General features: G+C 27.1%; 1 protein-coding gene across 1 annotated transcript in view; it reads left to right on the top strand.

Moving 5' to 3' along the window:
* Window positions 1–872: 872 nt before the first annotated feature.
* Window positions 873–18,425, top strand: part of LOC101235661 (rab-like protein 3) — a 52,786-nt gene continuing 35,233 nt past the window's right edge. The window contains exons 1-2 of the mRNA XM_065793534.1: window positions 873–990; window positions 12,608–12,699. Coding sequence (XP_065649606.1) covers window positions 942–990; window positions 12,608–12,699 — 141 coding nt within the window. The 5' untranslated portion in view covers window positions 873–941. The remainder of the gene's footprint in view (window positions 991–12,607; window positions 12,700–18,425) is intronic.

Below are 18,425 nucleotides of genomic sequence, written 5' to 3'. Positions count from 1 at the left end.
TTAAATTAATCAAACACTAGATTGTTATATATAATTGGAAAGACCTTGAAAATAGTATTTTAAGGGTGAAAAAATTATCATAATCGAACAATTCTGCAAAAAGTTATAGCATTTTAAGTACTTAATTTTTGATATATGAATTTGTTAAAGAGACCGTGACCAAATTTCAAATTTTTCTTAACTTAAAATGTCATAAATTTGTCAATTTTTGTCAAAATTCATAAAAATTGGTATCAAAAGAAAGATCTTAAAAAGGAGAATATGGATACATAAAAGACGTATGCGTTAGAAGGGCGTCTATATCACCCGTTTTTATATATATTCAAAATCTTGGTTTTTTAAAATAAAATTTTAATTTTTTATTGAAATTTTAAACTTTTCACTTTTTTTATATTTTACATTTTTTATATATTCAATATTTTTTTATATCGCTCTTAGATTTAGGTATTAAACTTAGTTTTACGCACTTACACACTTAAACACAAATGGAGGATCACAAGGTCTTTCTTTGCCATATTCTTTTTTTAAAACATATGCAACGGGCCAGTCCTTTTCACAAACAACGGTGTCATTTTTTTTCCTGGTATGTTGTCTCTTGGTATAACAGCCAACCACTTTTTTCTTTCTTCTGGTGTTCAACGAAGACAAAAAGCTTTTTCTTTAGATCTTTTACCATAATTTTTGTTGTAATTCGTGACACAGCATTAACGACCCATGTTTATTACAAAGTAAATTAAAAATTTAAAAATTGACTAAATAATTTAACAAGCACTTCGACTTTATGTTGCAGAATAATAAAAAATTTAAAATGTTCGCTTCTAGTTAATGACGTCATAGGCCTGTTATAAAGTACGCTGTGTAAAGTCCTTATTGTCATTTCCCCAGTACGGACGTACTTCAAACTTTTCCGTGTTTTCGACTTTAATATGTAAATATATAAAATGGCGGCTCATATGGATCGCATTAAATTACTTGTGTTGGGAGATTCTGGTATAGATTTTAAACAGTATGTTTCTATTTGGAATAAAATTGATTTTAAAATTTTACAGCATTTTAGGTTTTAAATGCGAGTCTAAATAATCATTAGAATATCTAAATACAATAGTTGCACCACACTCTATTTCTCACCCCACAATCAGTACTTTGCCTCTCTTATTAGGAACAAATGAAGGAAAACTTCAAATCCTTCAGCTGCTGCAAAACAAAGCAATTTGATCTATCCTCCAATATAATTGGTTTACACATAGTGTTGATATGCTTAATGAACTGAATTGGCTATCAGTCAAAGAAATTATTATAGTTAAAGTTCTTATATAATGTTATCAAATTAGAAAATATGTCTGTACTAAAACATATGTGGGTTAAAAATAAATATATATATATATATATATATATATATATATATTTATATACATATATATATACTATATATATATATATATATATATATATATATATATATATATATATATATATATATATATATATATATATATATATATATATATATATATTATATATATATATACATATAAAATATATATATATATTTTATATATATATATATATATATATATATATATATATATATATATATATATATATATATATATATATATATATATATATATATATATACTATATATATATAAGTAGGTACGCGAGTAAAAAATTTCAAATTGTTTGAATACTATAATGTTAAATATCATTAGAAAGAGGATTATTACAGTATTTTAAAGGTGAAAAAATCATCAAAGTTGAACAATTGGTTCAAAATTTATGACGGTTTAAGTACCAATTTTTCTATATATGGATTTGTTGAAGAAACTGTGGTCAAAATAATGTTTTTCTTCACTTAAATTGTCATAACTTTACCAATTCTTATCGAAATACAAATATCTTGGTGTCAAAAGATAGGTGTAAGAGTGGGCTACAACTTTATGTTAAACTCTAACCACCGGGTGTATTAGATGGACAGAGGGGGCACCAAATCACCACCTTGCCTGTATAAAACTGAACACTTTTTTCAGAAAAAAAGTTTTATTTAAAGACATAAGCAACATAAATACACATTTAAGTTGTTTTAAATTTACAGTAAACCACCCAAATATACGAGAGGTGTATGTTAGCAATAGAGTGGGTGTGGTGGCGATGTTTTGATACACCCTAGGATCAAAAACGACTTGATTTTATAAATATTTATATCTTTACTAAAATGAGTAAAATTAGTACACAATATAAAATTATATTATACAATCTTACGTATAAAAGTGGTGTTTCTATTACGGAAGGGGTGTATGCCCACCACCTACCCACCCCCCTCCTAACCTAAAAAAAATAATTATTTTTAAAATTTTAACAATAAATTTAAAAAATAAATTATGAAATTGGAAATAAATTAAGAAATAAATTCATACCAGACAACCACCAAATATGGGAGATGAAGGTAAAACTCATATGTTTTAGTACTATAATATCAAAAAATCTTATAATTCTTGAAATATCTGATTGAATATTTAAAGTACAACAACAAAGAAATAAAAAACATATTCCACTAGATTAAAAGATACATTAGTGGTGCATCCATGGTCATAAGAGAGTGGAGTATAAGGGAGGGTGTATCCAAATTTGTCATAAGAAAGGGGCATTCTAATGCCCCTTCCACTTCTAACCAAAAATTATTATTTAATTGGGTATATATTACTAAAAAAATTTGTTTGTTAATACATAAAGTTTAACTTTATAATAAAATTTAACTTTATGTATTAACAAAAAAATGTAAAAACAAAAAAAATCCGGGTGGATCTGGCATTGAAAGTAAACATTTGCTATTCCACCCTGACCTCCTCTGCCACTTCCACCTCTGCTTCTGCCTCTTCTGCCACCTCGTCTTTGGTGATAGGTCCGACCACCCAGGTATAGAGGATGAGACCATTTAAAAGATGGCTTGTCCTCCCCATTATTCTGCAACCAACGCAAAAATGATGCGTTGGTGAGCGGTCTTTGGTAGCGAGACCTATATTTTATGTAATCTTCATAAGTTGGTTCTATAATGACAATATAAAAACAATAAAAAAAGTAATATTCCAATTAGATTATGCAAATTAAATTAAAAGTAGAATTAACAAAATGATTTTAAACATAGATAATTTAATAGATAAATGACAACACTGGGTAAAAATAAAAATAATATTATAGTTTTAAATCAGTTTGCTATCTTTAAATATACGACTATATACTTAACCAGTTGAAGCAGATAATGATGGTACTAAAAAAAATTTAAACAAAGAAATCATATAATATAATATGTTTTTTATTTAAATCTTAATGCAAAGTTGATAAATATTGTCTTACCAGTTTGAGTAGGCAGAGGTGGCACTAAAAACAAAAGTATAATACAAAAACAAAAATTGCAAATATTTTTTTATATAAACTCATGTAGCAAAGTTGATATATATAGCCTTACAAGTTGCAACAGATAAAGAAAAAAAAGCATAATAATAATAATAATAATAATAATAAAATACTTAAATCAATTTTCAAAGAGAGAAAATATATGCCAACTTGAACATATGAAATTTGCACTAAAATAAAGAAATAGGCATAATAAACTAAAATTAAATTCTTGTAATAATTTTCCAATTACAATCATTTTGAAAAGTTCACTTACCAATTCGTTCAGATGACGATGGCACTAAAAAATAAACATAAAATACAGCATCGTCTTAAAATTATTTGGTTGTTAAAAAGTAAAGATATGTAAACCTTACCAGTATTAACAGAAGAAGATAAAACTAAAAATAAAAATATATTACATTATCTTGCAATTATATATGTAAATTAATTGTCAATACTGGAAAATATTTGTCATTTAAAATCTAAAAATTCTTATTGAAAATATATGACATTACCAACTGGAACAGATGCATGTGGCACTAAAATAAAAAATAAAACCTTGTATTTATTTTGTAATTACAATCATGTTGAGATGTTTAGATTATACCTTACCAACTTGTTTAGATGATGATGGCGCTAAAAAATAAAAATATAAAATACTATAGCATAGTATAGCAAAAATATAAAAACCTTACCCATTATAACCAATGAAGTTGATACTAAAAAATAAAAAAAGCAATACACAACATAACTGTGCAATTATTTAATAACTGAAACCATACTTAAAATTATTTGTAATTAACAATATACATAATACATACATACATACATATATATATATATATATATTTATACATATATATATATATATATATATATATATATATATATATATATATATATATATATATATATATATATATATATATATACATATATATATATTTATATATATATAAACCTTACCAACAGTAACGGATGAAGATGATACTAAAAAATAAAAAGACAATACATAAAACAACCTTACAACTATTTTATAATTAAAACCATACTGAAAAAAAAAATAAGAATATATAAACCTTATCCAGAGGCTGCCTTTGGGGGGGGGGGGGGGGAGACATTCCGGATTTTGCCAAGGCCTCAGGATTTTTAGGGCCTCATAATTTTAAAACTTAAATATATAACTTTGAATAAAAATATTAATATTTTTATGTCTGTCAAATCTTTTTCTTTGGATTTGAGAACTTTGAATATTTAAACAATTTAAATGAGATAAGCATATCAACCGGAATAAATATACTATAACTATTGATATACTCGTTTTTCCAAAGTACTTTGGCTTTTTTACTTTCATTCAGTCAGTTCTGTTTTGTTTCTTCATCCTTGTTGGTGCAGAAAGAAATTGGTTGCTACATCAAAACTCATCAGACAGTAATTATGACTGTGAGAAAGTTTGAATCTGGTCATAATAAGTGAAAAAGAAAACTTGAGGAAGAAAAATATCTTGCCACTCAGAAGAATTCAATTTTGCGTCACCTTAAGCCATTGAGTGATGCAAATACTCAAGAGATTGCTACTTCTAAAGTTGCACATCGTCCTCATCCTGATGATACCCTCAGCTTGAAGATCTACAACCTCAAGATGATCTTGGCAATCTTCCTGCGCTTGAAGATGATCCAGATACCCTACCTCATCATCATGGAGAAGATGAGCCAGGTTGAATACAGCTTGAAGAAGATCCAGATACACTACCTCATCATCATGGAGAAGACGATCCAGGTCCAATGCAGCTTGAAGAAGATAATGGGATTTATGGCCCTCAACCCGAAGGTGATCAACAGCCCCTCTATGTTCCAGAAAATAATCTTGTTGAAGAAAATATTACGTTTCCATCAACATCACAGTAAGTAGGAAATTATTTTTGTATAAAAACAGTACAGTCCCTGTTATCCGTCACTCGGTTATCCGAAAAGAATTTTTTTTTCCCATTTTTTTTATTTTTTATTTGTTAATTTACCTTTCCTTTTCATAGTTTATATTGATATTTTCCATATTTTCGCCTTGTTTTGCGTTATTTAAATAATATAAATACACACAATCACATTAAAAACTGTAACCTACTAATGCATATAAATTTTTTTTTTTTTCATTCTCCATATCCTTGTTATCCGACAATTTTTTCTCTTATCCGACACCCCTTGGTCCTGTATTAGTCGGATAATCGAGACTCTACTATAAAAATTTTTCTTCTCTTATGAAAGATCCAGTTCTAATTTCCTTAATTGTTGCATTTCAGAATTGAGGGTCCTGCTCTTTGGCCCAAAATCTTAATGAATTCATTTAGAGAAATTCTGGTTCAACAAGGTCCTATAAAACTGAAGGAGGAAGATTTTCCAAAAGATTACCATGGACGAAAATTCTCTGTGATGTATTAGAAAGGGCATTTTCCAAAAGGGGAAACCTATGAAAGAAAATGGTTAGTTTATTCCAAGCATTCAAACAGCATATTTTGTTTTCCTTGCAAAATATTTTCTATCGGAAAAAGGAGCACAAAATTAACTGAAAATGGATATTCTGATTGGAAACATATAACATCAGATCTCAAGGACCATGAGAAGTCCGTAAACCACAAGGAGTGCTTTATAAAGTGGATGGATTTGGCTGCAAGAATGAAGAAAAATGAGACTGTCAATGAATGCAACTTAAAAAAAATCAAATTAGAAGTGGAGTATTGGCAAAACATTTTGAAGAGAATAATTTCAGTTATAAAATTTCTTGCCTCTCACAATTTAGCATTCCAAGGACTCACTGATACATTGTTTTCTAAAGGCAATGGAAATTTTTTGGGCTTGATTGAAATGATTTCAGAATTTGATCCAATACTTCAAGAGCATCTAAGAAAAATTAAATCATACGAAGTAAGTGATCACTATTTTAGCAAAAACATTCAAAACCAAATTATTCAACTTTTGGGGTTCAGAGATAAAGAAATCTATAATTTTAAATTGTCAGAATGCAAAATATTATTAAATAATTATGGATTGCACTACAGGCGTAACTCATCAAGAACAATTAACCCTAGTTCTTAGATTTTACAACTGCAAGTTATTTGCAGTTGAAGAACATTTTATTGGATTTGTTGATGCAAATAGGACAACCGGTGAAGTTTTAACAGAAACTTTCCTGAAACATTTGACAGAAGCAGGTCTAGATATATTAAATTGTCGAGGTCAATCATATGATAATGAAGCAAACATGAAAGGGATTCATTCTGGAGTGCAAAAAAGAATAAGAGAAATTAACCCTAGAGCATTTTTTGTGCCATATAGTCCCTACAGTTTAAATTTGATGGTATGTGATGCTGCAAAATCTTCTTCAAAAGCAGTGTCATTTTTTGATTTGGTACAAAAGTTTATAACTTTCTCTCAGGTTCTAAAATCAGATGGGCCATTTTGATGAAATCAGTGCAAACTTTGACTTTGAAGCCACTGTCTGATATTCAATGGGAGTCTCGAGTGGAAAGCTTTAAGACATTAAAATATGAATATTCCAAAGATTATGCTCTAGTTGAAATTGCTAACAGTTCAGAGTATGATACATCTACCAAATTTCAGGCAAATAATCTTGCTAAGCAAATGTCCAAATTTACATTCATGGTAAGCTTGAGTGTATGGTATGACATTATTTCAAGTAAATTTGGTCAGCAAAAAAATGCATTCTCCAGACTATGATCTATCAACAGCACAAACCGAAATTGACCGAAACCGAAACTACTCAAGTATTTTAATGACTTTTGTGATAAAGGAATTAAGGATGCCAAACTTTTTGCACAGTATGTGCAAAAAGTTTGGCATCCTTAATTCCTTTAGTACTTTCTGAGCTTTTTGGATTCTTATATAAAATTCCAGAAGTCACCCAAAATACTGAAGCACTTAAAAAACATAGCAAACATTTAGAGGTTGCCTTAACTGAAGATGGACATTCAGATGTGATTTCAAATCGATTATTTGATGAAATCCAAGCAATATCCAGTATGGTTCCAGGAAAATTGCTCCCTAAGGCACTGATCAAGTTTATTTTAGAAAATTGCTACGAACAATCTTTTCCAAATTTAGTTATAGCATTGTGAATTTTATTGACATTGTCACTCACTGTTGCTTCCGCAGAAAGAAGTTTCTCAAAACTTAAATTAATTAAAACCTACTTAAGGTCAAATATGTCACAGTGCAGACATGCAGGCTTAGCTGAGATATCTATTGAAATTGACGAGTTAAAGAACATAGATGTTAGTGCATTAGTTGAAACATTTGCTAATATTAAAGCTCGTAAAGTCAACTTTCAATGAAGTCATGACTATAATAATAATTTGGTAAAAATAATTGAAATTTTTTTTTTTCATTTTAGGGGGGCCTCACATTTTGATCTTGCCCAGGGCCTCCAAAGTTCAAAGGCACCCTTCTTTTAATTTGCATATAGTAAGTCATTTGTATATATATATATATATATATATATATATATATATATATATATATATATATATATATATATATATATATATATATATATATATATATATATAACTAATATATATATATATAACTAATATATATATATATATAACTAATATATATATATATAACTAATATATATATATATATATAACTAATATATATATATATATATATATATATATATATATATATATATATATTAGCAGAAAATCACTTAACAAAATTTTTTTTTTTTTAATTATGTATATATATTTTGACTAAATACTAAATTAATTTATATAATAGGGATATAACTAACTGATCCTCTTTAAAGCAAGTTCATCTAAACAAAAATTAAATTAACTTTATTTTTACAAAATGATATAAAAATTTGCACATAGTAAGTCATTTGTGTGTATATATATATATATATATATATATATATATATATATATATATATATATATATATATATATATATATATATATATATATATATATATATATATATGTATATATATATATATATATATATATATATATGTTTATTTATAAACAAATAAAATATATTTCAGACAACAGGCATGTACAAATTAGGCACCAGGTCCATAGTTTTTAAAAGAAAAGTATTATTTTAAACTTTGATTAAGTGAATGCATAGAGTGATTCACCAAGGTACAAGCCATCAACTGTTTACGAAAAGCATGTCTATAGTTTAAGATAATTGTATGAAAAGATGGTAATCTGAGCTCTAAAAGCATGTAAGATATACTATTATATTTGTTGTATCCGAAAAACATTTTAGCACATTTGTTGTAGCAATACTGAAGGCGTGCCATTGTTTTATCATTATAATTTTGCCACAAAGGAACACCATATAAACAAATGCAATATGCTTTAAACAGTTTAACCTAACAGCATAAATGAAAGCGCCTAATTAAGATATTTGTATGTGTGTAAAGGCCCTTCACCTCTTTGATTATATCAAGATCATCGGTAAGGTCATTTTTACTATATATGACCAAGGTATTTAAAAGATTCAACAAAAGCAATTTCACACCTTGACACACATAATTCTGGGAAGGAGTTTGGTATAACTTTTGATTTTTGAGTTCGATTAAACACCAAACATACAGTTTTCTTGGTATTACAGGACATGTTAATTAAAGAAGATTCCTTATTTGTAAAGCTAATTAGTTTTTGAAGAGAAAACCAAGAAGCTGCAATTAGAACCATATCATCAGCGTAGGCCAACACATTCATGAATATACCACCTATATTACATCCAATACGAAGGTTTGATATTGATAAAATCAAATCTTGTATGTAAAAGTTAAATAGAAGTGGTGACAATATACTACCTTGATGAATCTCATTCCCAATTCCAAAACTGTTTGATTTTGTTTTCTGCCATCGAAAATCATTCTGCTCATAAATTTTGTTTCTATAATGCCAACATCTTCTTTTAGATTAGACTGAAAATTTTCTGGACTTATTTTTATTAGTTTTTGCTTAATTAATTCATGAAAGTTTTGATTACCAGACCAAATTCTTGCACTCTTAACAAATGAGAAGATTTTAATGTCAGTAGTTTTATTAAGAAATTTTGGCAAATGATTAATAACTTTATTTTCCTTTGAAATCTGTTTGTTAAAAATATGCAATGTCCATAAATTACCATCTAAAAGTGTAATGCTTTTGTAAATCATAACATAGTCTAACATATCTATTGACACAAACTTGTCATCAAAACTCTTCATCTGAAACTGCTCAGCTACTTTTTTCAAATTAGGAAGTATATATATATATATATATATATATATATATATATATATATATATATATATATATATATATATATATATATATATATATATATATATATATATATATATATATATATATATATATATATATATATATAGTAACTATCTGATGTTATTGGCTGATGCCATTTCACAACTTTGAGCATCTAAAACAGCGATTTTCAGTAAATAATAAAATAAGACTTAAATTTTATTTTCATTTTGTTTCTAAATGAAATATAAAATTTAAGTCTTATTTTATTATTGCCTGAAAATCGTTTAAATAAAACAATTTCTTTTAAATTTACAAATTTTTTAAACCTAGATACTTTATAGTGAAATATTTTCACTATAAAGTATCTAGGTTTACAATATTAATTTATGACATAATTTAAATATTGCTAATAATATTAGTAATATGAATGTTATATATAAAAAATATATATATATATAAAAATAATCAATGGACCCCTCTGTCTCCCGCGCTAACATCAGGGAAAATGTAAATTAGGTAACAAAAGTGCAGCAAGAAATAGGGTGACTGCTACACAATATTTTTCAATGAAATTTGGCAGGAGCATAGATAAATGAATAACTTTAAAATAAAAATTGAATAGAAAAAAAAAAGACTATATCCTGGATATTAATTTCACCACAGAAGTACGACCAAAACTTTGACATCAATAAACTAGTTAATATATCAATTGAGTATAATTAAAATTAAATAGAAAATAAGCTTTAACTATTCTTCTTTCTAGAAATAATCTATGTTGATAACGAATACTAAAAAGTTATTTCAGAAAGCCTTCCTCAAGCACGCTAAGTTTTAAGAGACTACAAAAATCGTGGCACAAAATTTTAGCACAAAGTTCGGTTCCGTAAAACGCAATTGTCACGTACCTAATATAAGTGATATTTAATAAAAATCATTAAGTAATATATTTAATGATTTTAAATAGCATACAATTGCATACAAATGCATACAAATAGCATACAAATAAAAACATTGCATACAAACAAAAAATTGTATACAAATAACATACAAATGACAAAAAAAAAAAAAATTAGCAAATACTCATTCATTATTAATAAAATTTTGTAATTTATTTATCAGCCTTCAGAAAGGGAAAAAAGAAGTTAGGAATAAATTGCCAACCTTAAACTGTTAGAAGTTGGCATCAGGTTGGCAAAAAAAAATTTGAAACAAAGGATTTACCATAAAACATAGAAATGAGGTTGGCAATTTTTTGCCAACCTGAAACACTTTTAGGTTAGCATTAATGAATGCTTTATATATATATATATCATCAGATGGGGTAATATGGCCATATTTTGACAGTTTTTTTCAATAATTTGCTAAATGCAAAAGCTATAAATTTGTATATTTTATTCAAGAATTACTCCTACAAAATGCACATTATATGTGAAAATCAGCCATTGAGCTTTAATAAATTTAACCACAACTTATTGATTAAACTAAAAATTAAAGAAAGTATGTTTCAAATCCTAAAACTAGATTATTAAAATAAAATTCAAAATACAAAGACAATTAAATACAAATATTCCTAACAAATTGCTAAGACATTTAAATCTTTATGATATTTTCTAGGCCTGTAAATCATTTTCTTGGAGCCAGGGTTGTTGCTGAGATTAGTCTTATCATAGTTCAATACATTAGAAGGACAATATCCCTGATCAGGCTGTGTAGATTGTTAAAAAAAAAAAATAATCTGTCCTTCACTTACAATTGCACAGTTCCTTAAAATATTCTGACTAGATCTCTGTAAAATTAGGTTGTGCCTTTTCAAAAATCTGTAAGCCTAATCTTGCCTAGAGAAGTTCTCTTTTGTTTATCAAGAATACATTTGATGTCTCAACAAAGCCAGATCCCAAGCAAATCCAATATCTTTGATTTACCACATTGATAATTTCAAAGAGTTGATCTGGAAACCTTGTAGGTCTCAAAGGCCCTTTTATCTGGAATACCAGCAGCTATGGCCTTCATAGTCTTGTCTACTTGCTCTCTGGGGTAGTTACTGTGTGCGTTCTTTTGGTTTGTATGTGCCATTGTAGAATGGTGGTATCATGCAGAGATGTAATTTAAACAATAAAGATTAGAAATAATAAAACTTTTGAGTTAATGAAATAAAATAGTAATTAATGAATATTTAATTGTGTAAAAACTGTAATATGTTTTTACACAATTAAATATTCATTAATTGCAAAGAAAACATTGTAACAGTAGAGCAAAGCTTTCTTTGTATTTGTTCATATAAATATTTTGTAATTACACATACTTTAAAAGAGCTTTATGAAATTAAATTTATTTCTAATTTTGGTGGTCCACTAACCAAGATGTCCCTAAAATTACTTAAAAGGTTGATTTTTAATCTAACACATGTGTCATGGATTAAAAGTGGGAAAAAGTAGATTGTTTCAGTTAAATCAAGTAAAAAGTTTTGTAATTAATAATTAAAAAAAAGGTAACCAAGGTAAAAAAAAATTAGAAAAAGATGAATAAGAAGACCATTACTGTGTTATGGTCTAGTTACAATTGTTAATTATAAAAAAAGAACTTATTGTGAGTATTTAGGATGAAATATTTAGTTAAAAATGGATGTTTTAGAATTTGACTCTACGTCCCATGGTTTAATACAAAAAGATTTTGTTTGAATTATTTTTAAAAAAAAAAGCAGGCTGCAATTTAGAAAGTGTTTTGGAAATAGTTATGTATAGATTGTATCTGAACACATTACGTTTTAAAACACACTAATTAATATACTTTTAGTTTAATTCTATTATTGCTCTTTTTATGAATCTTTTATTATAGTTATAATTTTTTGAAATGCTTTAAATTCCAATTGTGTTATAAAATAGTAATCATAAAGCAATTTTAATCTCATATTTGTTTATAAGGTGTTGGTAAGTCCACATTTGTCAACAGCCTTGTTTCACAAAGCCCTTGTTACAACTGTTCTTCAACAATTGGTGCAAGCATTGAAGTATTAGTAAGAATTGATTTCTTATTATTTTTTTCATTATCTTTAAATTAATATAAAGTTTAACAAATGTTTAAAATGAGATTTAAAAAAACATTTTTTCAGTATGCCCTTAGCATTTTGAAATAACAAAACATTTGCAAATTATTGGTTTTAAATGTTTTGTTTATCAATATATTTTTATTTATTTTAACTTTAAATGTTTTGTTTATTAATATATATGTTCACTTAAGTACTGAAATACTTTTAATTTTTTAGTTTAAATTTGATTAAAACAGTTGAGAAAAAACATATATACTAATAGTTTCTTAGTCAAATGATTTGGTTGCAATTCATATGTTAGTATGTTCTAAATATTTAGTTAATTAAATATGTTAGTAAGTATGAGGATCAAATCGATATTTAAAAAATATTACTTTTAGTTAAAGATGCATAAATAATTAAAATTTGAAAATTTGAAGTATCCTACTACACTCATATTTTTCAAGTTCGTCATACACTCACTTGAATGAAGCTCATTTATTCCATGTAATGCCTATGTTTTTATTCTTATATTTTCATTTGTTTATGCATATTTTCAACATACAGTAAAATCTAAATTAAATATAAAAATAAAATTTTTATTAAGAATGAAAAAATTAAAATTGTTTTAGTTTGAGTTACAAACAATTTTGTTTTTTGTTTTTTGTTTAGCAGTGTATGACATATTAGTAAATAGTACCTTTAAACAACTGTAGTGGTTTGATTGTAGTTGTTTTAGTTGACAAACTAAAACAAAAGGGTAACTACTGATTAAAAACTAAATAAATGGAAATTTTTAAAAATTAAAATTTGTATTTTTTAACTAAATAAATGGAAATTTTTAAAAATTAAAAATTTAAGAAAATGCAAATTTTTTTTTGATTCAACTGGTAAAAATTGACAATAACCTCTGATATTTTTTAAATCTAAGTGTAATAAGGAATTGAATTTTAAATATTTAACCAATTAAGTAAATATTATAATATACAAGATGTCAGAGAGGATGGATGACTAGAGACTCCCAATAGTGACACAAGGCTGTAGCAAGAAGAAAGTTCCATAAAAGACGATCTGATTGTGTTCGTACAGCAGATTTCCTCATAGACCTGCAGGAAAAGGTGCTGAAAAACCCTGGCATTGGAATTCAGGTTTTGTCACATGAAATGAATGTTTCATCCTCCACTACGAAGCTTGCACTGATTGAAGACCTTTGCCACTACTAATACAAGGGCCGCAAAAGTCAGTTACTCACAAAAAAAAACCCGTGAAAGTCGTTTGATAAAAGCAAAGAAACTTCTGAGCAAATTGAAACATCCTGCTTAGCTACAAACAATCTGGTTCTGTTCCGATGGAAAAAACTTATGCCAGGATCAAAAACACAACACGCAGAATAACAGATGGCTTGCATACAGTCCAATGGACATTCCTCATGTAATGCAGACTAAATTTCCCCAAACTGTGATGGTTTTCGGGTGTGTGTCCTCTGGAGGAGATGTAATGCCTCCGCATTTTTTCAGAGAGGGCCTCAGATTGAATTCAGATGGTTGTGTGGAGTTGCTGAAGACTGTAGTCAAACCCTGAATAACAAGAGTAGCCAACGGTAGGCCATATGATTCGGCCCTTTGACACACCTCTGGGAAAAGTCAAAATTGGTTGTGTGAAAATTATTATGACTTTACCAGTCCAAATGTTTGGCCTCCAAACTCCCCAGACCCTAACCTCATGGATTATTTTGTTAGGTTTAGATTGTTTTGTTAACGTTAGATTATACTTTTTTTATTGTGTGAATTAATAATATTGGTGGTGTTAGGAAGACAGCTATAACTGACTTTTAAGTTATTCCTATGAAAAATTTTACAAAACTTATGCGTTTTTGGAAAATGCTTTTAAATTAGATTTAAGATATTTTTTGCGACATTGGTTTTTACAATTTGTGAAAACGGTGGATTAAACCAAATAATGTTTCGTGATCTTGATTTTGGTTTTGATGAGGCATGATTTTTTTGAAAGTAATTTTCAACAAGATTATACACAATCGTTCCATAGACAAATAAATTCCATAAACTTCCATAAATTTGCGTAATTTTAAATGACGCTGTTATTATTCATATATTTATATAACTATTATTAAATTACGTATATTCCTTATAAAATTGTGCTGAGAGACTCATTCTTGCCATTACCCTGGTTTTGGTGGCTGCTAAGAGTTCTGTGTGATTTACTACTACTACTACTACTATTACTACTACTACTACTACTACTACTACTACTACTACTACTACTACTACTACTACTACTACTACTACTACTACTACTACTACTACTTCTACTACTTCTACTACTACTACTACTACTACTACTACTACTACTACTACAACTACTATTATCATTAAGTTCAGCATTAATATATAAAGACAGCATAGTGTATACTTTAAATGATTTTTAAACATTGCTTTAAAATAATCACAAGGAATTCTTCCAAGTATTATTAAACATATTAAACACAAGTAGTAACTGTCTGGTCACCCTCCTAGGCTAATGACTGGTACTAAATTTCAGTCATCCTGTGCCAGGGTTGGAAAAAACCCAAGTGTTTTTTTTTAAAAACCCAACCCAAATGGGTTTTTTTGGGGTTTTTTGGGTTTTATGGGTTTTTTTTTTTTTTTTTAAAAACCAATCTAAATACCAAATTTTTATAATTGTATGTGTACTATAATTTTTTTTTTTTAATTTCATAAATTCACCTCCCTATTGCTCCAGTGACAACTTTAGTCAAGGAAGCATCTTATTTTTTAAAAATATTTTGTCTTAATCCTTAACTTAGAACATAACATTACCATTTTTACTAACAAACAACATTAACAACTAAAATTTTTAAACAAGGACGATGTGCGGAGAAATAAATTGAGCACAGTAATTTCAGCAGACATGATTTGAACCTCAACCTTTTGATTGCGAGCCAAATGTTTTACCACTAGTCTACTGCCACATTATATCTATAGTGCAAAAGGGGACTCTTTCAACTATAAATGATGTTAATTGCACATAATTAAAAACATGTTCAGAATATTTTTGACTAAAAAAAAATCACTATAAAAATTATTATGACAATTGAGTTATTCAAAGTTTGTAAGACATTATAAATGTTGCAAACTAGTTTTTTATACTAACATGTTCAACATGTCATTTTAAAAACTAGTTTGCACAAGTTTACAACATGTAATCAACAAGTTTGCAACATGATGATGCAACCTTGTAAACTACTGTCAATCAAGATGACTATGAACACTTTTTAAACATTTTTGCATCATAGAAGAAACTGTTAGCCGAATCACTACTTTTTTTTTTAACAGAAAATTATACTGTCCAGCTTCCTGGAAAAGTTATAGGCCTGATCAACATTATGCAGTAATTACCTTAATTTTCTTATTTTATGTGATCATAATCATATTTTTAAAATGGTGTGAGAGTAATTATTAGCCTATTTGATGTGACATTGACACTTCATAATGTTTTTATTTTTTAGATTATGGAAAGGTTTGTTTTGCAAATGGATTTGTGCCTTAGATAGATTGTTCTATACTTAGATTGTTCTTAAGAATATCTAAAATAAATTTGTTAAGAACCATTACAGTGTCTTCACCACCAGATTCTTCTTTTTTTTTCCTTGAAGATGTTTTATCACCTCAGTTTTGCAACTGAATCAAAGTAACACAATATATAGTTCTATTGCGTGTGTTTCTTCACCTTTTAGCAAACTTGGTACTGATGTTCATTTTCAACCCATTGTTCTTAGTCACCCTTGTTGACGGTACATGTTGTAAATTTGTAGCTGATATAAAATATTTAAAACCTGTAAAATAGACTGACGAGCATGAGTATCATTTTCACTAACAAATCTTGTCCTTGTGAAGTGCATACAAGTTTCTAACATGTTTCTCATTGAATGAGCAAATATGTTGCAAACTTGCTTGCACGTGTTAATGTTTTTTATGTTTTAAAGTTGTATGCACTTAACAAGGACAAGTCCACAGTCTGGTAAACTGTAGCATCTTTTTTTTTTGCCTGATAACCTTCCATATCTAGACTGTGAATAAATTTTAACGATTTTTATACATAGGGTTTTGCTTGTAGCTTTGTACTGAAGTTTGCAGTTAACAACATAAGTTTTAAAAAATAAAGATTAAATACCAATATAAAATGACATATATAAAACACTTATTTGGAAATATTGGCATTTAAGAGGAGAGTAAAGTTACTAAATAACTAGTAATATCTTGTACTTTGAAATTTAGTTATTAGAGTTTTATTTCCTTTATAAATATTTAACTAATTTAATATTTTAGTACATATTTCAATAATATTTTCTTAATATTTGACTTTAGCTATATCAGGCCTTGTTACGAGATTTCGCTGCGTAGCGAAAACGCGTAACGCATTTTTAAGTAACTCAACTCAGCAAATATATTTTGCATCGTTAGAAGTTATATTGCGTCACTAGCGTCTTTACAAGTACCGCATTGTATTAAAGTTATTTTATTAACGCGTTAAAAATCATACAAAAAGTTTTTTTTTTCTCACTATAACAAAAGTTACAAATAAAATCAAAGTTCTTATTAAAAAAATCATTTTTATTATTTTTTTCAAATATAAACTAAATTTTATTTTGAAAAAAATATTTTTTTCATGAAACGTAAAATATTTGTTTATTTTCTTATGGTTTTACATTTGGTTTTTGGTTATTTTATCAATTGTTAATAAATTTTTTCTTATTTAATTTGTGAACTCTTTTTAATAATGTTTTTAAACAATAGAGTTTTTTTTTGTTATTTATCAGTTACCGATAACATATTCGTGATCATAATTTATTTTCATAAATTAAATGAACGTCATTAAAACTTTACGTTATTGAATTAACAATAAATAAAATATGTTATTAATAAAATTTTTACATCAAAATAAATCGTGTATTTTTTAAACTATTATGACTAAAATAATTTTTATATTTAAAAGCAATTTATATATTTAATTCCTTAAGATAAAACTTAAACACTTTATTTTTTTTAACTAATTTTTAATAAAAAAAAAATGAAACAAACTGTTTCTTTAACAAAAAAATCTATTAGTTTACAATTGCGGTTACTTACGACTTTATTTCTTCTAAATAAACGTCACGTTAACGATAATCAAAAGATAATTTAAATATTCTAAAAGATATAAGTTTTTGCGTAGCGCAAAACTGCTGAGCGTGTAGACAAATCGCCTTTTCGCAAGCAAAATGCGAGCTGCGTAACGCTTCTTAACAAGGCCTGCTATATGATTTAAAAAAATAATAAATTACCAACTTTCTACAGAAAAAAGATTGATTGGTTTTGGATTATTCTGTAAGGTGTTTGTACTCAAAATTATATTCTAAATACCATTTTGTATATAAATAAATTTTCAGTATAAAAGTTGCACTTGTTGATAATAAAGCATTTATAAGAATTACAATCTGACTTATCAGTTGTAAAATAGGACATTTAAAAAAAACCCAAATATATTTTGGTTTTTTTTTTAGGTTATTTTAAGGTGTCTTTTTTTGGATTTTTTGGATTGGGTTGGGTTATTTTGCCAACCCTGCCCTGTGTGCGGTTGAGTCATCTTATACTGTCGGACAACCATGTAACATCATTTGACATTTACAATTTTTTGTATAGTGATTTGTTTGTAAT

This window comes from Hydra vulgaris, chromosome 03, assembly GCF_038396675.1.
Source record: "Hydra vulgaris chromosome 03, alternate assembly HydraT2T_AEP".
NCBI lineage: Eukaryota > Metazoa > Cnidaria > Hydrozoa > Anthoathecata > Hydridae > Hydra > Hydra vulgaris.
This window is presented reverse-complemented; position numbering and strand designations above follow the sequence as displayed.